The sequence below is a fragment of the Callionymus lyra genome, chromosome 8, assembly GCF_982586985.1.
Source record: "Callionymus lyra chromosome 8, fCalLyr1.hap1.1, whole genome shotgun sequence".
Classification (NCBI taxonomy): Eukaryota; Metazoa; Chordata; class Actinopteri; order Syngnathiformes; family Callionymidae; genus Callionymus; species Callionymus lyra.
The window spans coordinates 363,093-387,923 of NC_141825.1; the positions used below are offsets into that span (position 1 = coordinate 363,093).

A 24,831-nucleotide genomic window follows, 5' to 3' on the forward strand; every position below is an offset into this window, starting at 1 on the left:
ATCTTTATCTTTACACATCATCTTGTTCTTTCTCTTTATGTTATTTTGCTTATTTTATTTTGATTTATTTTTTATGAAAAATTTCTGTATTTTCTGTGGCTATTGGAAAAAAACAATTTTGCCTTACCTTACCTTACCTTAAAAGCTATAATATCTTCAGTGGAGGAAGAAAGAGAAGGTGAAGACGAGATCCCAAACAGAGCAGATAATGGGTTAGGTGACACATTCTCTCCAGAAACCTGGGATAAAGTGTTGAAAATCTCTGCCCAAAACCTTGAAGGGTCGGACAGAGCCAGAACATATGAATCAGATTGGCAGGGGCTTGGTTACAAATTGGAGATAGACCATCATACATTTTTGCAAGTCTAACCTTAGTGTAGTGGGCACGGTGTAATATTTTGCATTGAATTAGACAATGTCTAGCACAAATAGATGACTTGTTTTTGAGTTTGTGAGACAGGTATTAAAAAAGTGTCCAAGCTCGTGGAAATGGGCAGGTTTGGAAACGTAGGCATTGCTTTCTGAATAAAACTGTGACTTGCAAACTTGTAGTATCTAGTAGTAAAGTATCTAAAAAAGTTCTGTCTCGAAAGCGAAAAGGAGATGTGGCAGAGAGTGAAGGAGTGTGTTGGCCTTCTTGGGTTCCAGATACCTCAACCTGGAGACGGAGATGATACACCACCATGTGGGGAAAAAAACTTTGGTAGGGATTAGGAATGGCGTGTATGGTGAAAGATAGAAGAAGAAAAACAGAGATGTTCAATCAACCCTTTCAGATTATATTTGTAAGGCTCTCGATAAATTAGCAGAATTTTGTGACTATTTTAGCATGCAGTGTTGATGAATATCATTGAAAATTGCACGGTCATTGACAGTTTTAGCTACAAGCTATTCCATTATTGGCCAAAGCAGTGTCCACTATCTTCCTCGTTGTCGTTTCTGTCCCTCAAACCTTTGTTGAAAGAATAAACGGTATACAATAGTAGTACAGACCCAGAAAAAGGTAACGGAAGTGCATATAATGCTGTATAGTTTGGAAGATGTTATTAATATGATGATAATACCCTTTTTCTTGTCCAAGTGTCCTTATCACACTTGTCCCTGTATATTAGCAAATATTTGGCTGGTATGTCTACATTCAAACAAATTAGTGTTTGCACACCTACTTTGAAGTCAGTGCTTTGGTATTGCACAGAAGCGTCTCCATAATAGATTTTAGTGTGTATTATAAAGTATGTTCAGTTTGCTTAGTGCTTTACAAATTACTGTGTGTATTGTTGCAGTCCAATCGTCTATGGTATTTGTGAGTGTTCATTTCTCATCTTATAATTTAAATAATATGAGGCTGGAAAACATTTTTTCTTGAAGGCTTTTATCTGTATTCTAAAAATAAATACATATTTTACAAACCTCCAGAGTACGCACAAGTAGTGACAAAAGCGGCAGAGAAATAATTGGATAATCATTAGCCGCAAGGGTTTTTGGATATCTGTTCTGAAAGTGATTGAAAGTAGGATACAATAAGGAAATTGTTTTTATTTACATTTGTTACACTTGAAGACAAACACTTAAATGCAGTATCACCTTAACAAAGGGAAAAAAAAGACAAATTAAAAAACAGGTTTGATGTGGAAGGATCTGAGTGGATTGTTGGATTTCAACTCTATTCTGCTTCTGATAAACAAAGATGTTGAAACCTTTTTCAACTGCTTGAAAAGGGTTCGGTGGTTGATCGGTGCTTACACAACAACTTCTGTGATTTGAGGTGATCTTTGCTCATGGGTTGGTCAGGGTAATAAAAAAAGAAAATCAAACGATGTAAGCTTGACTCACAGCTGATAAATCAAACTTTATTGTGGGTGGCTCCGCTACAGGCTATCGATAAGCAGGGTATCATCCCGAGAGTCACCAAGATCCTCAATTCTAACTCCAAGTCCACTGTCATGATCTGAATCCGCAAAGCCAACTCGTGGTGAGCTTCTGGGTGAGGGGTCTTCCTCCCTGCTGCTGATCGATGTCCTGTCTTCAGTATCCTCTCTGGTATCTGGGATAATGACCACTTCCTCGTTTGCACTTGGGTCAATATCTGTTTTGAACCAGACAGCTTTGTACCCATCATCCACCCGTTTCTCTTTGGTCAAGATGGGTTTAACCTCCTTTTCCACATTCTCTGTTTCATTCTGACTGCTGCTAGCATCCAATAGTTCATGCAGTGGCACTGAAGCCTCATTGTGTGGGACGTCTGCGTTAGAATTCTGTGGCTCCTCACTAAATCGCATGCTATTCTTAATGGTCCCGCCATCACTCGCTCTTTCTTCATCATGCTGGAAAGTTTGATTGGTGAACTGCATTCCTTTCTCCATCCCTGATCCCGGAGTCAACTGTGAAGGAAGCCACACAAAATAAACATTCGACAGTCATTGAAGAGGCATCAGTGTTTGATATTGAAGATAAACTCACAGCGCCTTTGAACACAATGGCCTCGTAGATTTTCCTCCACTCTGTTTTCCTTTTTTGGATGCGACAAACAAGAACTCCGATGACAACGAGGGCTATAAGCAGCAGCGCACCAAGGGTTGCTCCGACAGCAGCCATGTCCCCCGGCCCGTAGACTGGCCCTTTTTCTGCGGAAACAGTTTTCAGAAAATGAGCAAAATGCCACAATTAGAAGACCCAGGTCATATACACTCCATATGTTTGAGCGAAACCACAAAGATTTAGCTTATTCCCATATCAGCGATGTGACCATAGGTGCCTGTATGAGGGTAGATAGACACCTGTGACAGGCTTGGTAGGGATTGGACCAGGTGTATTGTTGGAAACTCCTCCTCCTGGAGTTGGACCAGGTGTATTGTTGGAAACTCCTCCATCTGGAGTTGGACCAGGTTTATTGGTGGAAACTCCTCCATCTGGAGTTGGACCAGGTTTTTTGGTGGTAACTCCTCCATCTGGAGTTGGACCAGGTTTATTGGTGGAAACTCCTCCATCTGGAGTTGGACCAGGTTTATTGTTGGTAACTCCTCCATCTGGAGTTGGACCAGGTTTATTGGTGGTAACTCCTCCATCTGGAGTTGGACCAGGTTTATTGGTGGAAACTCCTCCATCTGGAGTTGGACCAGGTTTATTCGTGGTAACAGCTCCATCTGGAGTTGGACCAGGTTTATTGGTGGTTACACCTCCAACAGGAGTTGAACCAGGTTTATTTGTGGGAACACCTCCATCTGGAGTTGAACCAAGTTTATTTGTGGTATCACCTCCATCTGGGGTTAAACCAGGTTTATCAGTGGTAACTCCTACCACTGTAGTTGGACCCGGCTTGTTGCTGGTAACACCTCCCTCAACTGTAGTAATTCTGCCTACAGTAGTAGTTGTTAGACCTGGGAGAGGAGAACAAAATTAAGTGTGTTCTGATCAGTCTGATGCCCTGTCTTTTTACATTTTTGGACTCTAAAATATATACTTTTGGATTCCTTTAGGATGAAATAAGAAAGATGATTATATAAAGTTCTGCTATGTAAGGTATGCTAGGGAAACGAGTTGACACACAGGAGGGTGTACCTTCAAAGACTTGAATGAATGGTGTACAATAAGTGGTTAGAACAATAAATCAACTTGATCTCAGCAAACACCTGGCAGTTGTTGGGGATCAGTCAGAATCTAGAAGTTAGCCACTACAGCTTGTCTGCATACTACACGTTGTAAGAAAATCTGAACACTGCATGATATAACAAACATTAGATAAATAATTTCAGTCCAACTAATCTAATCATTATTAATGGTCATAAACTCCATGTTTGTTGTCTTTACCTGTTTTCACCTGTACTAACAGTTGTGCAAAAACTTCTTCGTTGGTAACCGTGTCCACTGCCCTCACCTGAACATGATAGATAAAAAAATTAAAAACAGTCTATAGGTGATGAAACTTTAACTTTAGCACAAACCTGCAGAGATAATGTGCTATCTGGCAGAAGCTTTTCCATAAACAAGGAGGAGTCCGTAATGGTGAAGTCCTCGCTGCCGATGACTTGGTAAATGATGTCTGGGTTGATACCCTAGTTCAAAACAAACATTACACAAAATGTATAGTCATGTTGTGCCATATGTTTATCGCAGGGGGAAAAAAACACTTAGTTAATGATAATGATTCATGATTCCTTACCCCTACTGCAACATAGTCGTCATCCAGGGCGATGATTTTCAGTGGTTGGTCGGAGTTTGTTGGGTCTGTTGCCATGGCACCCATTGCAGTGACGACACCCTTGTATTGAGGTTTTTCAAAGCGAGGAGGATTACCGGATTTGACCACGACATCGAATGTGACGCTAGTTATGGAGGTCATGTAAGGGTTTACTACCTGTGCAGCCTGTAGACACAAAATATCACAGGATATATCTATATCTATATCTTTTAACACTCACTTGATTTTAAATTAGTGTTTATCTGATGATCATTTTCATGATGGGATGTGTGAGCTCATATTTACCAGCACAGTGAGACGAATGGGCCCAAGGAGGTTGACAGGATTCAGCAAGCTGATGTTTCCACTATTTGGGTTGATTTGGAACAAATTGCCATCATTTCCTGAAGAGATAATGTATATCTATTTCATTTTTTCAAAAAGTGACTTGTTGTTTCCCAACTTCCAGCTGACAAAGACATAAACTCACCACTCAAAATCGTGTATGTAACTGCTCCATTTATCCCGGAGTCACCATCAATGGCGTGGAGTGGCCCTGGATTAAGTGGCAACACCCCTTCCTGCAAAGTCAACCAGTTAGGTTTAACCCAAGACTATGATAGATTAAATGCACTGTTCGTATATTAAATATTAAGCCTGAACAAACCACCTCCTGGTCAAGAAGGCTCACCAGTGCCTATGCTTCAGAGAAGAATGCACAACACAGGGTGGTGAAGGTAGCACAGAGGATAATTTGCAAGAAACCTCCACCATCACCGTGGACTTACACAGCACCAGGAGCAGAAGGCAAGCTCTTCAAGACTCTGCTGATCTCACACATGCCTTTTTTTTTCCGGTTCTTTGTTGGTTGGGGTTGCTAAAAATGACCATTGGGCTGCTTATTCAGGTGTCAGTCTACTGAACAGTGGTCCTAATGGACCACCATGGTCCCTCTCATGGTATCTATTATATCTATAGCTATAGGGCTCAGAAAAGTCTCTCAGAACTCTGGAGCTCATGTTCTAATTAAGACTAAGAGGTGGGATCACATCTCTTCTGTGCTGTATTTTTTACAGTGACTTACAGTAGAATTCAGAATAAAATGTTAAATCCTTCTCTAAACCTACCAAGCTATACGTGGTCTAGCACCAACACACATCAAATCCAAACATATCAACCTTCTTATGATTCTTAAATCTGACCCATTGGTATTAACACGACTGCATTTTCAAATATAGAAATGGAGCCAGGGTATTCAGTCACCAGGTCAGTCTAGGTTTGCTAGAAGAGCTCTTTACAGACCAAGCTTTTGTTCTTCTTTCCTGCATCATGTCTCATCATCTGTACAGTTCTTACTCGCTCTCTTCCTGTCCTTCTCCCCCCAAGCCACAGTGGCCCACTTCATTTCACATGACCTCCGAAGTAAACTGCTGGATTAAGCATCACCTTAACCTACCATGAAAGTGTCAACAGAACCAGATTTTTCTCCTTGACCCTCTCTGGAATCTGTTGCACCTGGTCTACTCTCTTTTGTTCTCTTTCTCTCTTCCTCCCTCAATAACAGATGACAAGTCTGGTTCTGGTCAGTGTTTCTTCCTGTTAAAAGGAAGTTTTCCTTGCCCATTGTGATTAGCTGGGAGATCATTTTCTTGTCTCCTAAAGTGATTATTAATAAGTTATTTAAACTGAAAAGTGAGTTGAAATAACTTCATAGGTTGAATAAAGGGGAAGAGTATCTCTTATTCGGTGTTGAGGAAAGTGTTGAAGTAAATTGTTTGAAGGAAATCAGAAATTCAACATTGAAGAATGAGTTTAGTTGAAGATACGGTTCAGGTAGAAAACACTTGTAGATGCACAACAAGCATCAGAAACCCCCAAACTCACTTTCATCTCACCCAAGGCCAGATCGCCAGTGTAGCCCTCGCTTAGGCATATGACAGCTTCTGGCAACGTAAACCTCTCACAGGGCTGGAACCATGGCGCTCTATTGTCAAAATCTGAGATGGTGACCATGATGGTGGTGGTTCCAGTGAGACTGTCTTCTTCTCCCAGAGGCGTGTCCTGTGGCAAGAGATATTAATCCACACAAAACAACATGGCCGATGAAGTATCTTGTTAATCAATCAACTGTTTTCCAAATGTTATACTGTGACATCTATGGATGATGGAGAGATAGAGAAATAGAGGAAAAAACATTCTATGTACACACATGGTTACACTAAAGTAAAGGAAGAGTGAAGAAGTTCTTACCTGAGCGGTCAAAACTAGTCTGACATTTTTTACTTTTTCATAGTCAAGAACACTATTTACGACAATCTTTGCCTGGTTTGGCCCCGCAAGTCTGAAGTAGTTCTGCAGAGATTCAAACACTTTTTTTTTTTCCTGAAAGGCCCAAGATGGACTTTAAGATCTTTCTTACAGTTTCTGAAGTCAGTGTGTAGTAGAGCCTGGGGGGCTTGTCCTTGTCTGTAGCTGCGAAACTTCCGACCTCTGAATTGATGGGAGACCCCTGAGGAGGAAGGCAACATATCAGTAGGAAATATTCTGTGTGAATATTTATCCCAAGGTAAGCCGGTTACATGTACATCCTCCTAAACCTCATTAATGTACAACATGCTTAACTAGTTTTAAAATCAATTATGAAACATAACAACTGAAACATTTTCATCAAGGAATGTTTCACTTTGAATTAACCATTTTAATATTGAGCTGGTGGACTGTCTTTCTCTTCAGCCCACTAACCCCTCCTGGTGACATGTGATGGTGGAGAAACCACTTCCACAATCAAGACTAAAGAGGAATGTGCCCGAAAATGAATGTAAACTTTGTCGTACCTCAGAAACATCGAGTGTGAATTGGTTCTGCTCAAAGGTTGGCAGGTTATCGTTGACGTTGCTCACACGGATAATGAGAGTTTGCAGTGGCAGCTACAAATGCAAAATTGTTATTTTTATTTAGAATTCCGAATGATAACAAACTATCAGATGTTCAAGTGTTATCACTTAGTCTCACCTGCGTGCCTGTACTTTCTTGAACGCAATTCACTGTGAGTGCATAAACATCTTGAGCCTGTTGGAGCAAAAGAACAATCACTCTTTGTCTTGAGTACCAACATAACCAAAGCTCATGTTTGTTTCTCCACTGACCTCAAAATCTAGTCTTTCATTCGCTTTCAACTGGTTTCCATCAATAATAAAGGGGTTGTTAAGAGGAGGATCTCTGAAAGTAGCGACAACGTTGTCCAGCATGGTGATGGTCAGCACTACTTGACCGACATTGTTGTTTTCTGGGATCGTCACTAGGAACTCCGGAATGCTGCAAACTAACGGATCACATTGTTACATTGATGTTGCCATGGCTTTGTGTCTGTGTTGGCAGGTGTGTCCACAGATATCTTAGACTTTGTATTTTTTTATGATTACGGAACAAAAATATCGTTTACTGCGGAATGACTGATATAAAACTATAAATGAAGCCTGTTACATCATAGTCATCAATGTTTGATTTTTACAATTGTTTATAGGATTAATTTACAACATAAATTGTGCTTGTATGTTAGGATAGGTTTGCGCTTTAATACATAAATAAATAAACAACAACATTAAGTTCAAACAACATTTGTGAGCATATGTCACAAAAGTAAACAACACCGGCAAATAACGACATATTACTAATTATGAATTACAATATCGAGATCTTAAAGAAATAATTCCTTTTTAAATACACACTGAATGTGTTGAATTAAATCTCAAGGACGTTCACCCAAGAAATGATTCACAAAGAAACGATCGGAAACGTCAGTGGATGATAAAGATGTAAAGAATGTTTGCAATGTTACCTCATTTCTAGTGTTAAAATAAGACGGTAAAAAATAAATCCTACATAAAGACACAAGAAGACTCGTCTACAGTGTATAATTCCATACATTTTATACATATTTGACAGTGACAAACATTTGTCATGAGTATCATGAATTCACAAAGACAAATCATTTGTAACTATCCATTCTTTTAATCCACTCTGTCAAACAAAATTCTGAACTTGATCAGATATTAAATGATGAAAGTCGTACTTACTGGGCATGGCCCTCACACATGCCTGAGTTAGCATCAGGAGCACACAGCCCAGGTGAATTGCGTCCATCTTTCCCCCTCAACTGATGCGTTCTGTTGTTTATCAGCCAGATTTACGGCTCAGGTGGACTTTCACCTCCAATAAACTTGACAGGAAGTCAGCTTGTTCTCAGGTGCTATCGTGTGATTGGACTCGACGCACGAGTCATTAAAGGAGAATCGAATCTTAACCTTAGAATATTTCTCAATTTGATCTCAGTTATATCTCAGTAAGAAATAATGTCTGTCACTGTTCACCATTTAAGTTCTCCGATTCTCTTACAGAAGGGGTCACCAACCTTTTTCAACCTGAGGGCTACTTCATGGGTACAGAGTCATTGCACCCAGTTTGATACACTCTTCTGAAATAACAATTTGCTCAAAAAAAAGATAGATTGAGTGTGCTTGTGGCCTTGCTCGTTCCAACCTCCTCGTAAGGGTCACGTAAATACAACCACGGCCACATGAAACCATTGCTTCACACTATCCAATGTATGCATATTTTTTATGAAAAAAAACAGAACAGATTTATTTAAAGTTAAGTTACATCACAAAAAGTAAATCTTCTTTATGTTACTAACTGATGGAAAAGAACACATGGAATGCCTAAAAGCAATGTTTTCATCAGTAAAATGTAATAACTATTAATGTTAGAAGACACGTGATTTTAGTTATTATCAAGAACCTTCAACAAGAACACACATTAACAGACATTCTCTCACACACACACACACACACACGCACGCACGCACGCACACCTGTGTATAATTACAGCAATGTGATCTCCGACACTAACTACTTCATCTTGTATGATCAGTCAGTTGTAAAAGCCTTATAACGCTCATAAAATTGAGATTTGTTTTCCGAGCAGCAGTTTATACACGCAGGAACACAATTCAGTGGTGAACATGTCATGACACGTGCAGATAGTCAGTCGGGTATGTTCACTTCTGTCACGTCAGGAGTATTGTGTATTGTACAGTGTGTCCTTAAATGTTCTTATTATTTCATTAAACGAATCAAGGCCTTCTCTTTTGGCCTAAACATAATCAGAAAATAAATTTAATTTTTTAATAAAAAAAAATATTATTACTTTTTTTTATTGTTTATTTTTCGTAAATATGTATTAAATTATTCCTCATAGTCTTTTCTCGTCATTTCATTTCTTTCCTCTTGCTTGCACTGCTTCCAGGATTGTACGTTCATGTGAGAGCATTCATCAATCATATTTGAGCAGCCGGTCATGTGCTACCCGAGGCCTTCAGTCGCTTCAGAGCTGGCCCCTGTCCATTGAAATCAACGGCAGCCGAAGGATTGTGTTAACCAATCAGATTCGAGTTGGCGACACAAGGTCAGCGCTTTGGAAGCTTCCCTTCTAGACTCGTCATGTGGAGCTGAGACGTAGATTTGAGTTAATTTAATTGTTTGTTACACAATCGCTGAAGAGCTTGATCTGGTCACGGATATACTTGCAAAGACATTTTCAAGAAGGACTTTTCAAGAAAAGCTGGACGTTGTTAAGAATGTCATGCTGACTCCGAGACGAGTCTTTCACAAGCTTCAATGGATTTATTTGCTTGTGTGTGTGTGTGTGTCGCTTTAGCTTGTGTGTGTTTGTCGCTGAAGCGCGTTGTGTGTGTGTGGAGGGGGCGGGGGGGGGGGGGGGGGGGTGCGATGCAGAGCGTGTTTGTTGTGGCCATGGAAACCACACGGACTGTAGTGGGAGTGATATTTTGATATAATGCACTTATGTTCATTTGATGATTTAAACGTCGTATTGACCTATAACAGTACACCCTCAGATCCCTGTGGAGTATAAAGAACCTTAAAGTAGTTATTGAGAGGTGCATTCATTCAAGCGTGCGCTACTGATGGCCTATCTGTGAAATGCCACTGGCGTTTATTAAGGTCCAACCAGTGCTGAACCATGGAGATCATTCTAATAGACCAACATAACATTTTCAAAATAATAATAATTTTCCTAGAGATATTGCTATTTTTTATGTATTCGTTTATAATAATTTACAGTTTTTTTTACAAATCATATTGCCTAGTAGAAGCTAATTGAGTAACAGATTTAGCAAAAAGAATAATATTAGAAGTTGTACAAGTATCCTCATTCAAGGCATCCCCATGGAGATCAGACCTGGGTATAGTTGAGTGTTGTGAGAGGGCATTGGATTAATTAAAATTGTTTTTGTGGTGTCAGTAAAGAATAAAATAATGCAATAAGATAACACACAAGATAGGCAATAGAAAAATGTACTTCGAACAATCATGACTTGTGTAGTAGAACTCTCTAGCTATTATTTCAACTACATTACCTTGTCTGAAAGTCTGTGAGGTTCATGTGACCATTAAACTAATTTACAGCAGTGGATTAGAAATTCACATGCTGTAAATTGCAATGGCTAAAAACAAGTTCCAGAAACATTGCAGGTACACTGTTTTGACACAATTTGAGCCATAAATAATACCTACAGTAGTGCTGCTGAAGTGCTAAAATTTCAACTATTAGAAAGGATACTTTTATTTAATTAATTTTAAGGCGGTTTCCTTTTAGAGGTAGGTCAGTTATTTGGTCAGTTATGTTGTTTTTAGATTCAGTTCAGCCAGAGAGTATTTGAAAGGGGTAAAATATTTCATTACGGTGTGTCAAAAAATGTGAAAATCAGCCTCACAATACACATTTTTTACATTTATTTGCAAAAAATACATTGACTTTCTAAAATAACTTCCATGAGTATAATATGTTTGACATACGTACTTGGTGAGAAAAACCAGACACTTAATGTTAATATAAAGTCAGCTGTAGGGAATTGTGAAATAGATTTATATTTCCACAGGAGAAATATTGATTGTTCTAAAAATATGATGACCAGTTGACAGACGGACATGTGAAGTGTTCCAGCAGCTGCTCCAGCTTCTCTCTCTCCACTGACTCGCTGCTGTGGGACCAAACCATAGCACACATGACCAAACCATGACTTGTGATAAGTGTGTTGGTGTCTGACCTCTTCTTCAAGGCCTGCATCCGCTGCAGGACGCTGCAGATGGACATGAGTTTGGCTCGAGTTCGCAGCAACTCAGAGTATTTGTGGGAGAATTCAACGTCGCCCAGCTGCCTCCTGCGGCTCAGACCTTCAGAGGACCTGGAGAAGTTCCTGTTTTCAAAATGAACTTGCTTACAAATTTTAAAATGGTGACAAGAATGCAAAGTTTTGATAAAAAAAGAACAGAACGGAAAACTACAGTATAGTTTTTATTTTTATATTTAATGAAATAATCAAGAAAAATGATTGAATGAAGTTTTTGTCCTTTTAAATGAAAAATTAACCAATTTCTTAAATATCAAGAAGTATATTTATTATGAATAACTGTAGAGACTAAAAAAAGATTAATACAACCCAGTCGCTTCTCCTAAAGAAAATGGTTTTAAAAATGATGTAAGGTAAGGTAAGGTAAAACTTTATTGAAATTGTTTTTTTCCAATAGCCACAGAAAATACAGCAATTTTTCATGAAAAATCAAAAATAAATCAATATAAAATAAGAGCAAGAACATAAAGAGAAAGAACAAGATGCCACAATCTAAGTCTAAAGATAAAGAACATAGATCAAAGAAAAATAACAAAGAAAAAGGATACAAAGACTAACATAGAACAGAACATCCAGATACTTTCACTCCACTCCTGCCCCCGAACTCAGAATTGTACAATTGAATAGCCTGAGGAATGAATGAGTCCTTGAATCTATTTGTTTTGCACCTGGGTAGTAGCATTCTTGCACTCATGCATGTATCTTCTGACTTAGACAGTCAAAAAATTGAGTGTTACCTGAACATCTTCAAATGTTATTTAAACTTACACCTGATGAAGAGCAAAACAGAAGTAACAGGAATTTTCATGAACCAGGAATTAAGAAACAAGCATTTTCAACCCTGAACTAATCCTAGAGTAAATTGAAGGGATTATCGGCAGATCTAGCACGCATTGCTGCCATCTTCAGCAAGAAGCAAGTTCTGCTGTCATTCCTCTGAGAAATGCAGAGCAGACACATCTGCAGGTGCAGGCGCCACTTTCTACCAAAAGTGATGTTCCTCATACTAGTTCTGCTGCTTCTGCTAATACTCAATCAATCAATTGAAAATCAAAATCATATTTTTGTTTAAATATAATCAATAAAGACACCGGATCAGTCATGTGCTGGTTTCCAGAGTGCGTTTGTTGATACCTGACTGGAAGTGATGTTGCAGAGTGAAGAAGCATCAGCGTCACAAAGATCACGGGCCACATGGTGTTGAGGATATGCAATTTCCTGTAGACATTTATTGACACTTTATTTTATTCTCAGAAGGTCTGTAAAAGCTTGACCAGCATCTAGAAAACCCCATATATAAGCAAATGACACAAAAACTTGGCATTTCAGAGCCTTAAATGATCAAACATTTACTCAAGTTTGACAAGACGTGATGTCAATTTTTGAAAACACATGCACCTGACCCACAAATTACTTCAAAAATAAACCAGCAAAATATTAGTAAATGACCTCTTTCAGACCAATGTATTGACTCACATTTCAGAATTGTTGAGGCTGATATTATAAACAATTGAAAACGGAAAGGAACAAACATTTATTCAAATAAAAGTGTCTCACCAGTACAGATCCTCCACAGAAACAAGTCTGGTTGGCCTGGTTTCCTTCTTTTATAATGGATAAAGTATTGATCCGCTTGCACTTTTACGATGCCGATTGTTTACACTTTGTAATCAGTCCAGAGAGAAGGGATGTTATTACCCACATTTATATGTAACATTATCTGTTGGCGTCTTCTAATCACTTCATCAATACTGCATATTTGCCATGAAATGTGTTTTAGTGTTGTTGTCACTCACACTGACAAATTCAAATACAGTATGTATGGATTAAATGATCGGTTGAGGCTTTAAGTTCATTTCTAAAAATAAGATGATCAAACCAATTCTACAATGAATATTTTTTGACGTTCTACAAACTGCTACTTGTTTAATTCTCATATTAGTGTTCAGTAGAAACTACTCTAAATCATTGATGTACAAGTCATTGAAGTGAGTAAGTAAGTAAGTAAGTAATTTTTATTTGTATAGCACTTTTCCAGACCAGGGTCACAAAGCGATTAAACCATCAATACAATATTCAATAAAGTATATACTTTAAAGGGCAAGATAAAACTGATAACACAACACTGAGGCTCGTATGAGACTGATTTCCGTGAAATTTGTTTTTTTAACAAAGATTTAGGTCTTATTATCTTAATGTTAGTACAAGTGGTATATGTATGATTTTTTTTTTACAGAATACAAATATGAATACCGGTATTTTAAATTTTGAAAAATGCTTTGTCTTCTTATGTCCAGAAGAGTGATCACAACTTTTGTGAAGTGTGGTGACATTACATTCATAAAAACAGATTGCATGATCAACTCAAGTCAAGTCAAGTTCTTTTATTGTGAAATATGCATGTATTGAAACATACAGCATAAATTAGATTGTGGTCCTCTCTGACCCACGATGCAAAACATTAAAGACGTTAAAAACTTAAAAACAATTTAAGACTTACAGTTAAACAAATTAAACAGACATTAATTAACACATTCAAGAAAATAAATACAAATAAATAACCAACAAAATGAAATAATCAACAAACTTGAATAATCAACTAATAAACAGAATATAAACAAAAAACAAAAAACAAAGTTATTGCACAGGTAGTGCAAGTGGAGGTGAGATTGATGGAAGGACAGGGAGGGAGTTGAGTCTCCTGACAGCCTGGTGAAAAAAAAAGTTTTCCTTTAACCTGCTGGTTCTGGCCTGAAGACTGCTCAGTCTCTTCAATGACTGCAGCAGGCAGAAGAGGCTGTGGGACGGGTGAGTGGGGTCACCAGCAATCCTGATGGAACATGATCTGGAGCTTGTAATCCATGCGTTTGTTTCTTCTCGTCTGGACTATTGTAACAGTTTGCTTTCATGTCTTAACAAGAAGGATCTGTCTCGCCTGCAGTTGATTCAGAACTCTGCAGCCAGAATTGTAACCCGCTCAAGTAGAAGAACTCACATTTCTCTGATCCTTAAAACTCTTCACTGGCTTCCAGTTTCTTTCAGGATCAACTTTAAAATTCTGGTTCTTACTTTCAGAGCTATTCATGGTCAGGCTCCTCTTTACATCAGTGATCTGATCCAGCCTTACACCCCAGCTCGGGCTCTGAGGTCTGTGGATCAGAATCTACTGATGGTTCCTCGCACACGGTTCAGGACCAGAGGAGAGAAATCCTTCCAGGCTGTTGCTCCTAAGCTTTGGAATGATCTTCCTCTCTCTTTGCGCTTGATGGAGTCTACTCACTCCTTTAAGAAACATCTTAAGACGTTTCTATTTGTTCAGGCTTTTCCTTGATATTCTGGAACTCCTGTTGTGTTATCAGTTTTATATTGATCTTTAAAATATATACTTTATTGAATATTGTTTTGATTGTTTAAGCGCTTTGTGACCCTGGTCTCGAAAAGCGCTATACAAATAAAAATGACTTACTTACTTACTTGTGATGCGGTTGTTATAAATGTCCAGGAGGAGACGTACAAATGATCCTCTCAGCTGCTCTCACGATGCGCTGCAGCTTCTTATGGCAGGAAACTGTGCAGGCGCCGTACCACACGGTGATGCAGCTATTTCTTTAATTGTTCCTGTTTGTTAACACGTCACCTGCACTTTCGTTACAAAATATTTCTCACAATCTGAAACAGTTTGGCCAACTACAGGCAATACGCTTTAACTTCCAGTCTAGAAATAACAAATTCAATAATGGTCCAACTTGATTCATTTACCATTCATGATCAAGTTTTTGTGACGGGGTGAAAACTGATCGTAACATTCATCACTTCACACTAAGTAAGCACTAGTGATGGTCTAGTGAAGCTTCATGAAGCAGTGTCATTATTTTCAGAGTCCACTAGATGGCAGCAACTGCACTATTTTCCTTTTTGAACAACCGTTATAATGAAACATCTGATGGATCAGAACACATTTGTGATACACACATTATAGATAAATAGGGTGTTTATTGAGGATTACAGAAGAGAGAAGCAAACACTACATGTCTACATACTCTGAAATGCCTCATTGATTTTCTTGTCCTGCAGAACAAGTCAAACACAAATCAGCAACAAAATAGTTTGTTCTGCATACCTTTATTGTTCATGACATTCTGGACAATTTTTCAACGTGAACAACCAAAAACATTCAGCGTTTCTCTCTCTCGAGGTTGCATTGTATGAAAACATATTTGATTGTTCCTATGTGACTCTTTAAAGACAGAAGGTTCTGAGGTAAAATCGCAGGAGACACAGTCGTCTCTAATGATTAAAGAATCAATCATTGAAATGTTGACTCACAAACATGTAGTACAGCCATTATATTTTTATCTTTTTCCTTCAGGATTTGATCACCTCTGATAGTGGCTACTGTTAAATTACATCAATATGAGATTTAATGAAAGGAAGTCCAGAGTTTTGACATCATAATGTAGGAAATGCTACAACACATGGATGGTGACATCACCAACTTACTTCTCCGGATGTATTGACCCATTTGCATATTGATAGATGTGTTAAGTGGTAATGTGCAAAAATAGAACTTTGTTGCTACGAAAGAGGACACATTGCGTGTTTATTTAATCCGACACCCTCTCACAACACTCAACTATACCCAGGTCTGATCACCATAGGGATGCCTTGAATAAGGATACCACTTCTAATATTGGTCTTTTTTGGTAAATCTGTTTCTCAATTAGCTTTTACAAGGCAGTATGATTTGTAAAAAAACTATAAATTAAAGAACTAATACATCAAAAATAGCAATATCTCTATGAAAATATACATATTAATCGATTTGGGTTTGAAAGGTGAGATCAGTGATTACTTTTGTTTCTAAATCCAGGCTCCACCAAATTGACTGTATTGTTCTCGACCCCTGATGGACTCCTGACCTGCTGCTTCCACATTATGACCGGTGGGTTCTCTTGGTGTCTAACATCTTTGGAACAGATTTACGACGAACATGTCTGGTACCAGCAGGAAATGCGGCAGATAAATCCTAAACAAGTAACAACAGCTAAAGTCAGATGGAAGCACTCGTATATGTTGGCACCATCTCCATGCTGGTTCATATTTGACCTACTGAGCTGATTTCCACAGCTCTTCATTGAGCTACAACCTTACATCCTAATAAAAGTTGTTGTAAAAAGACATTTTTATCATTATTTTAAGGACTGTGAGTCAATCTGTGAAAGCAACTTAAGTTGACTCATCCCAAAACGGCAAAACAATATATACAATTTTCATTAATCCATTCAAATAGATTTTATACATTTGGGCAGTATTTTCCTACATATATCTTTTTTCAAAGTTGATTCTGGGAATTTGATTTTTAACTAATTTCGAATTTATAGTAAAAGAAAATAATCAGGATCAAGGCTATCACATTTAGTGGCTACAGAATCAACAACCTCTTTTGTGCGCGCAAATTAAAGTTACCTCCAGAATATCTAGTCTCAAGGAGACGAGTGTAACAGGACAGCTGCAACAGTGACATCATATTTGAAAAACACACTCCAGTGTATTCTACGGATCAGGAGGAGGGGACGGGGCTCTAGGGCCGTTGATTAAATTGCACATGGGGTGGTGGCATCTTCAAAAACAGAAGGTTCTTCGATCCCTCGAGCAAACAGCTTGACCAGCTGGCAGTGTGCTCTGGATAAGAATACACAAAAAGGTTTTATGGCAGGAAAAGTCAATTCAAATAAATGCGGAGTCGGACTGGTACCTGACGTCGATGGCTGCATGAGTCAGGATCTCGCCGTCACAGTTCCAGCTGCTGTAGGTGGGCGCACAACTGCACGCCGGGTGGTCGCGACAGATCTGGCTGAAGATTTGGTGTTTCCCAGTTTCCAGCAGGTCCAGATCCAGGTCGGAGTCGCTCTGACAGTGTCGCGGTGTGAAGCGGAAGCGTTGCACTCGTTGGACTTCGACGAATGTGAGGTCAAACTGGGAAGAAAGAACCGAGGTTCAGAACATATTCCATAGTACATATCCTCTTCTACAGACCTCTAAGTCTCTAAGGAAGTGAACTCAAACTTGTATGAAGTCAAAAACTTTTATGTTTTTCTCCTTAAACATCAGAGACACATTCTTGAAAACTTCCCAAAACATGAAGAGGAACAAGACGAGCACCATGGAGGCATTTGGATGATTTTAATTTTGGACAAAGACGAAGACAACTCAAGATGATGATTAAAATGAACATACATTTGACCATTAGAACTCTAAAGGGCACATATTAACTTGAAAATAATTCCAACTATATCCAACGACATGAGGACAAGTAGAGGACAAGTAGAAAATGTGTGTTAAGTTTGAATTTTGGGTGAACTAACACTTTGGGTTCTTAATATCATAAAAAATACTATTTAAATAAGTAAGACCTAAAGTAAAATATTAACAGCTGGCATTTGAACCTCCAAAACTGCATTTACCTGGTCGTCTTTGCTGGTGTGCCGCAGGAGATGCCTGAGGAAGTTAAAGCGGGAACATTTCCGCACCAGGATGAGGTCGATGGTGCCGTCGGCCAAGTGAGCAGCAGGTGAAAGACCTTTTGGGCTACGAGGACAAGCACAGCTCATGCTGGCGGCGTTGATGGCCAGAAACTTCCCACGGATGGTCCTCCACTCGCCATCAGCTTCTGTGACACAAAGACACGTTTGTACACCAGCACATTCTACTCGAGACCCAGAGATTTGGAGAGGAAGAATTTCACTTTTGAACTCACCACAGTCAGATACTTCATTGCTCTCGTATTTCTCAGACCTCTTGGAGAAAGCGCAAACTATACAGCTGCAGATGAAAACAGAAAGACATGAAAATCAATTTCCAGGAGAATTCAAAATGTCAGCTGGAAGAGGCGTTACCCACCCAGATCTGCATCTGGATGCATCCCTTGGTGTTCCTGTGAGACCTTTGGCAGGTAAGAAAGAGACAGTTCCCTCGTAGTAGTGGTGCGTGAGGAACATCTTCAAGCCTGAGAGGTCAAATTAACACGTATTCCAACACAACTGTTGTGTGTTCATTGACTTTATGACGGACTTGGCGTTTCCTAATTACCTGAAAGGTCGTATCTGGCCGGCCCCATCCACCGCTTCCTCTCGCTGTCGGTGAGTACGTCGCCGTAGAAACCATATCCAAGCAGGGAGACGGAGTATCGCAGAAAAGTGTTGTCGTGATGAACTGAGCAAACATCCATTGGCTGTTCGTCGCCTGCAAACAAACAAGTCCAGATAATGTCATAAATCTATAAAAACAAACACATTCAACACGTTATTAAACGCTGCTTCAAGAAACTTCATAGTATTCCTCTTTCACAGAATTTACACTCTGTGTTTGTGTGGTAGAACTGACCGATGATAATGTGGAGGGCGGAGGTCACAGGGTCGTTTGAGCCCACAGTGGCAAAACAGATGCAGTCAGTTGAACCTAGAAACAGGGCAGAGCTGTGATGAGACCCTCAGGTGCATCTAAAATGAACTCATCAACACAGTTTTGACCTTCAGTTGTGTACAATAAACAACACTCAAACAAGGTAAAGAGCCCCAGAGATATTTATAAACCTATCTTTTTAAAACACTTAGTGGTCAGTTATGCTCTTCAAATACATATTTCAGACAATGAGGTTTATACTGCTGAAATGAAACTCATTTTATACCTAAATCACTACACTACCACTTTTTTAATGAAAGTCTTTATACCAGATTTCACTAACTTCTATATCCTTCTTATTTTGTTTTGACTTTGACCTAAGATTCACCTTGCAGTTACATCACAACATCAAACTTAACATTTAGTTAAAACACAATAGCAGGAATGTCATCAAAAGACTTTTACCAAAAGTAAAAATAAAACATTCAAAAATCAGATTTTACAAAAACACCCCAGTAGATGGATGTCTGTAATTTCCAATGTCAAAATATGAAACACAGTTAAAGTAGATGAAATATTAAGATTAGTAAAAAACCCACTGTTGAAATAGTTATTGTACAAAGACAAGGTTCAGTTATACCTAACAGTAGCGCTTGTCTGAGGGAGCTTCATGAAGCAGTGTCATTATTTTCCACTAGATGGTGGTCTCTGCACTATTTTCCTTTGTTCTTCTTGATGTTCAGTATTTCTCCTTCAGATGTTGATGCTGTTGCACAGACCCAGCCAATTGCTTGCCATGTGACCTTTAAATGATGAAAGATGTTGGTATTTGAACATTTGGGCCAATTTGAATTAACTTGTTTTTACCAGGTTTCTCGTTGTAATAAACTTGTTAAAGTGGTCGTCAGATTGTGACTCTCAGTGGTGCTATATTTCTCTGAATTAGTCTTTTATGGTGATGGAGCACCATCAGCTTTCTTGGTTCTAAAGGTCGAGACATTGATCTGTTCCGGCAGTGCTCGGGTCCTGTTTACCGTTTCTCACCTGCTGGAATAATTCCTATACGAAGTGAGCAGGGAGTCAGAGTTTCATCTGGAGAGTTGAGATTGACGCCAGCATCCATCTGAGTCCTCCAAATCAGCCCGTGGACGAGCTCGCTAAACATGCCGTCCCCGCCGACACACACCACCCTACAAGCAACAGCTGTTCAATCCACGCTCTTCTGTTGGACATCTTTAATAAATGAAACTCCTGACTCACCCATCGTACTGTTTGAGCTCCGCTTTGTTCCTCAGGTGGTCTCGAGCATGGTTGGCGTATTCAGTCACTGAAAAAAAAAAAAAAAAAAAGAAGGTTTGTAAAAGAAACCTGCTGAAGCAAACTTACAAAACCTACCGATGACATCAGCTGATACACCTGCCAGAGCAAACAGCGGTGCCACCTTCTGTTCATAGATTCGTTTTCCTTGTTTCTTACCGCCGTACGGGTTGATGTAGACGAGCAGGTGTCTGGGTCTGCTTGCTGAAGGGAACAACGTTACCGACTGTTTTTTGTCTGATGTGATCGTTCTTACTGTTCATGGAGAGCTGCTCCCGTAAGCTGCTGACCCAGTGTTGACACAGCGCCCCCTCTGGACATGTGAAGGTGACCACAGCACACCGCCAGCGATGCTTCTGACCTCTCTCCACATATGACACTAAAACATTTGTCAAAGTTAACATGCTTCACATTTAAAACTAATGTATTACTCTTTACTCACTACTACAGAAGAAGGTATTTTCCTCTTATGTCACACTAATGATAGCTAAGTATATATGTAACATTTCTAACTATTTTTAATTATTTTCTGTGATTGATGACTCAAAGTAGAACTCTCTAGCTGTTATGTCAACTAAATAACCTTATCTGGAGGACCCGCCTAGAGTCTGTGAGTGTCATGTGACCACCAAACTGAATTACAGCAGTGGTCCAGAGACAGTGTTCTGAAGTACTGAGAGTCTTTTTGCAACCTACAAGGAAAGACACTTCATGAATAAAGACAATATATATATATATGTAAATATGTAAACTGCTGGTAGGCAAAAATGTTGTGTGTTGGCATTAAATATAAACTTCACAAGCACCTACGCATCTTAAAGAAACCAACAATCAATACACCACAGTAAAGCGTTCTGTTCAGTGTAAGTAAATTACAGAAAACGCAAGTGCTCAATATTATTATTATTAATAAATAAATTACATTAAAAAAATTAAGTAAATAAAAAAAACAGTTTGCTTCAAAGAGTGACCCAATGTAATCATTAGTATCAGCTGACTAGTTACACAACTCTGTGTTTCTGATTCTATCTTTGCATATTCAATTACATCATGTTCCAGTGTTGTTCCTCCTATGCAGTATCACCCACATAAACAATCCCTGGACAATATCTTCACCATCAGGAGGGTTTAAAGAGTGTTTACCCGTGAAGGTCTGCCTGCAGTCCTTTCCCTCTTTCTCTTTTATTTTCTTCCAGCTTCCCTCATCACTTTGTGCACAGCTGCTCTCCTCTTCCTCCGTGACAGAGATGATCTCTGACACTGGGACGCTGTGACACAAACCTGAGACGCAAACACACACACACACACACACACACACACACACACACACACACACACACACACACACACACACACACACACACACACACACACACACACACACACACACACACACACACACACACACACACACACACACACACACACACACACACACACACACACACACACAGTTTTGGTTTTTAGCATTCACCCTCAGAAGCTGCTATTTCAAAACAGCTTTTAAGGCTTGAAAAACAGACCATTTCTATTTCAGGTTTAAGTTCACATAATCAAAAATTAAAGTCACACAGCGACTTCAGTCCACAAAGTTCCTCGTTGAACTCTGCTTTTTCTCACCACCTCTACAGACAGAAATATAAAGTGGATTTAAATTGTATAATGGTGTGCCATATTACTTAGTGTGATTTATGTTATGTATTCTTTTTAAAAACTCTCATAACATGTTTCTTTTTTTCCCCCACACATCACTAAATCATATATTTAATTAGCTTTATGTCTTTTTTGTGCAGTGAAATTACCGTTTTAATCCATACACAACTTGTTGTGTGCTGGAATACTGAGTGCAACTAAGAAGATGGCCATATATCATGACCTAACTCTGAAGGTTCTTTGTCTTTGGATGCACGTTTTTACACAACAACAACAACCCTGAGGGCTGTGAAGAAACGTACAGATCAATTTCCACAATAAAAGCCTATGCCGTGTTTCCATGGAGACAGTTGCAGGGGAAATCGATATCTCCACCCGCTGATGACCGGATTTAGATCCTGACGTCATGGCTTATTAAAGATATAACTTAGTTGATTTAACAGCATGTTTGAGGTGAAACTGTAGAAAGAGAAAATCTTAAAAAGGTGTCAGCTGTTTAGCTAGGTTGGATAACATATTTAAACAGAACAGAGCCACATTAGAATTCTAATGTCGAAGCCAGCCAACTACTTCAAACTACCAGAGCCGCTACAATGAGAGCATAAGGGTCGGTGGATGTGGAGCCCCTAAGAGAACAGATTTCATTACAACTTAAATTGACGATAAACACGTCTGATGCCTCATGTTTGAAACAAGTTAGAAGATAACAATATTAAACAATGATTTAGTCTGCAACCAAAAATGAAACTGGACCAGCTTTTATTAACTTGTTAGCAATGTCAAGCTAAGAAGGTACAGAAATGTACGTTTCCGACAGGTAGTAATTGCATAAACATGTCAATTCATTCCAATAATCGAAAATTATAATTAAAATCTAAGCAGTGCCATTAGTTTAAATGCTTTAAAGCTTTCTCATTTGTAGAACAATGAAAATCTATGATAAAGTAAAGGAGTCGGAAATTAATTTAAGTTATAAAAAAGTTATAATTCCCAATCCATGGCACACAAAACACAATGAATATTATGGAAATGGATTGAAAAATGTAAACTACTGAACTGTATTCATTGATGCCTTTGGAGGATTTGACTGCATCTTCTTCTCCATTCAAGAGTATTCATCTTAATCCTCTGCCTTGGTACTTCTGGAGCACTGACATTGTGCTCTCTCCCATAACACTGCTCATCCCACATTAAAGCTCTAGGTTTCATGTGGGTGTTTTTCTTGTGCTTTTCACATGAGAAACTGTATATGTTTATACTCTGAGGAGCTCCACAGGTGGTGGTAGACCCGGCACATATCTCCTACCTGTTTCAGATTTGTGGGGCAGTGAAGGAACACAAAACCCTGGAGGAAAACCAAAGAGACATAAAACATGCATGAACACTTAGAAAGATGGATATATCAGGCTAGTTTATTTCTATAAACCTAAAGACCCCCAAACCATGTTGATCGAGAAAAAGCCACAGTTTTCTGAGCTACTTCCACTCACTACCTGCTCATTTTTTCCAGGCCCATGAAGAAATACAAGCCTTTGTCAAAGAACAGCAGGGCAGGGCATTAAAGATGCACCGCCAAGTGAGTCAGGTTCAGCACCCGGGAGGCAACTCTGCATCCGCCATGTCAACAGATACACAAAGCAACAGCTGGAGAGTGAAAGCTGAATCATCAGAACAAAAAAATGCCCTTTTAAAGAACAAGCTTGTGTCAGCAGTGAACAACGTGGACAGACGATGACCACAACTCCCAGGATGCCTTGCAGCTGAGTGAATCAAACTCATGACTCATGGATGTAGTCGACCTTCTCTCTGTCATTAAACAAGAAGGTGGAAACAGAAACATGGTGTTCATGTCAGATGAAGGAGATTTAACAGGTTTAACTATAAGTACACAATACTCAACTTGTGAAAGTTCGAGATAAACAACTAAAGTATGGTATATAAACACATCTCATGTAAAAAATAATCGATAAATATACTGTACATTTAGAAAAAACAAGGGTTACGAGCCTCAAAGGAGCCATTTGTACTGCAAGCTTTTTTGACCAAAATACCAAATCCAGTGTCATGCTTTAAAACATTTTCATAGAAAAACATGAGTAGAATATCCTAACAACACATATTAAGTAAAGTATGTATTAAGCAGATTTGACATAGACGTTGATGCGAGTCACTGGATTACTATGGATGACCTTTTTGTTCCTTCCCTACATTTCCACCCGCTGATGGGACAACGTGACCCCCAGATACTGATGTTGTAGTTATGTAACCAGGACATTATGGACTTAAGCACGGAAACAAATAATATTAATGTTTAATACCAGCAGACTAACCAGAGTCTCACATGTCCTTCACTGTCTGCTCCCTTTGTTTAGCACGGAGGATGTTGTGTTGCGTCACGAAGACATACAGACATAAAGGAGAAGGAAAGTGAGACTTCTCTTACTGGGTCTGAACGGGTGGTACACTGGGCTGGAAAGGAGTCTCTTCCACGCCAGGTGGGACCGACTCAGGCTGACTTCGTACGCGGTGTTTCGGACGCGGAGCTCGGACTGCAGCAGCAGTCTGCCCGCTCGCTCCATCTCCGTCTCCCCGTCCTGCCTCGACCTTCAGCCCGCTGAAGAGAAGGAAGAAGTCCCGGGCAGGTTACCTGCAACCGAACATGTTGCCCTGGAAGTCCAAGCCCCGAACACACGTCTCTAAAAGACGAGGTTTCCCGAGTCGCGGAGCTGATTTCGGGATGTTTTCATCGAGATAGCGGTTTCTCGGCGGATGTAGGAGGGGCTTAAAAGATGCGTTCGTGAACCTCAGGTCCACCGAAGCTTACGTACGATAGTCGTTACTGCACCAGCGTAAACATAATAGAGAGCATCAGATTGTACTTTATTTGTGTGTCATGTAAACGAATAGCAGTCTTGGAATACTATACATTATGTATTTTAACTTCCTTGGATTATTTGGACCGTTTCAAAAACTCCCCCACCGCATTTGAATGCATCGGAAATCTGTTGCTCCTGGACTCTATACACTTATGAGCTTTATTGATCTTAAATACGTTTAGTAAATGTAGTTATTT

The 24,831-nt window shown here is 39.2% G+C and overlaps 2 protein-coding genes across 3 annotated transcripts; both read right to left on the reverse strand.

Annotated features, from left to right (window-relative positions):
- Positions 1 to 1,868: 1,868 nt before the first annotated feature.
- LOC148072594 (uncharacterized) lies at positions 1,869 to 12,583 on the reverse strand. The gene is made up of 17 exons (XM_087796773.1): positions 12,522 to 12,583; positions 11,304 to 11,453; positions 11,185 to 11,237; positions 7,324 to 7,499; positions 7,190 to 7,246; positions 7,012 to 7,104; positions 6,597 to 6,686; positions 6,428 to 6,529; positions 6,062 to 6,238; positions 4,668 to 4,758; positions 4,484 to 4,581; positions 4,160 to 4,363; positions 3,942 to 4,052; positions 3,808 to 3,874; positions 2,778 to 3,377; positions 2,461 to 2,624; positions 1,869 to 2,381 (listed from the first exon to the last, which is right to left on the reverse strand). The coding sequence occupies exons 1-17, from the start codon at positions 12,581 to 12,583 to the stop codon at positions 1,869 to 1,871; spliced, it is 2,808 nt and encodes a 935-aa protein (XP_087652899.1).
- Positions 12,584 to 15,493: 2,910 nt separating this feature from the next.
- LOC148072595 (ceramide kinase-like) lies at positions 15,494 to 24,514 on the reverse strand. Of its 2 annotated transcripts, XM_087798259.1 has the most exons (14): positions 24,202 to 24,514; positions 23,065 to 23,103; positions 21,249 to 21,386; positions 20,362 to 20,484; positions 20,184 to 20,309; positions 20,049 to 20,115; positions 19,833 to 19,978; positions 18,771 to 18,845; positions 18,477 to 18,629; positions 18,288 to 18,393; positions 18,145 to 18,209; positions 17,852 to 18,057; positions 17,143 to 17,363; positions 15,494 to 17,069 (listed from the first exon to the last, which is right to left on the reverse strand). In XM_087798259.1, exons 1-14 carry the CDS (start codon positions 24,335 to 24,337, stop codon positions 16,982 to 16,984), a joined length of 1,689 nt encoding a protein of 562 aa, XP_087654385.1. In that variant the 5' UTR covers positions 24,338 to 24,514; the 3' UTR covers positions 15,494 to 16,981. The 2 variants fall into 2 exon arrangements, with proteins under 2 accessions (XP_087654385.1, XP_087654386.1); XM_087798260.1 differs by lacking the exon at positions 23,065 to 23,103.
- Positions 24,515 to 24,831: the final 317 nt, after the last annotated feature.

Excerpts from the sequence above, each read along its gene's own strand:
- LOC148072594 (XM_087796773.1), bottom strand. The coding sequence starts at position 12,583 with ATGTGGCCCGTGATCTTTGTGACGCTGATGCTTCTTCACTCTGCAACA. Across the intron at positions 4,364-4,483 it reads CCATTCGTCTCACTGTGCTG|GCTGCACAGGTAGTAAACCC; the intron begins GTAAATATGAGC and ends TTGTGTCTACAG. Across the intron at positions 3,378-3,807 it reads GTTAGTACAGGTGAAAACAG|GTCTAACAACTACTACTGTA; the intron begins GTAAAGACAACA and ends CTCCTCTCCCAG.
- LOC148072595 (XM_087798259.1), bottom strand. The coding sequence starts at position 24,337 with ATGGAGCGAGCGGGCAGACTGCTGCTGCAGTCCGAGCTCCGCGTCCGA. Across the intron at positions 18,630-18,770 it reads CGCCCTCCACATTATCATCG|GCGACGAACAGCCAATGGAT; the intron begins GTCAGTTCTACC and ends GTTTGTTTGCAG. Across the intron at positions 18,210-18,287 it reads GCATCCAGATGCAGATCTGG|CTGTATAGTTTGCGCTTTCT; the intron begins GTGGGTAACGCC and ends TTTCATCTGCAG.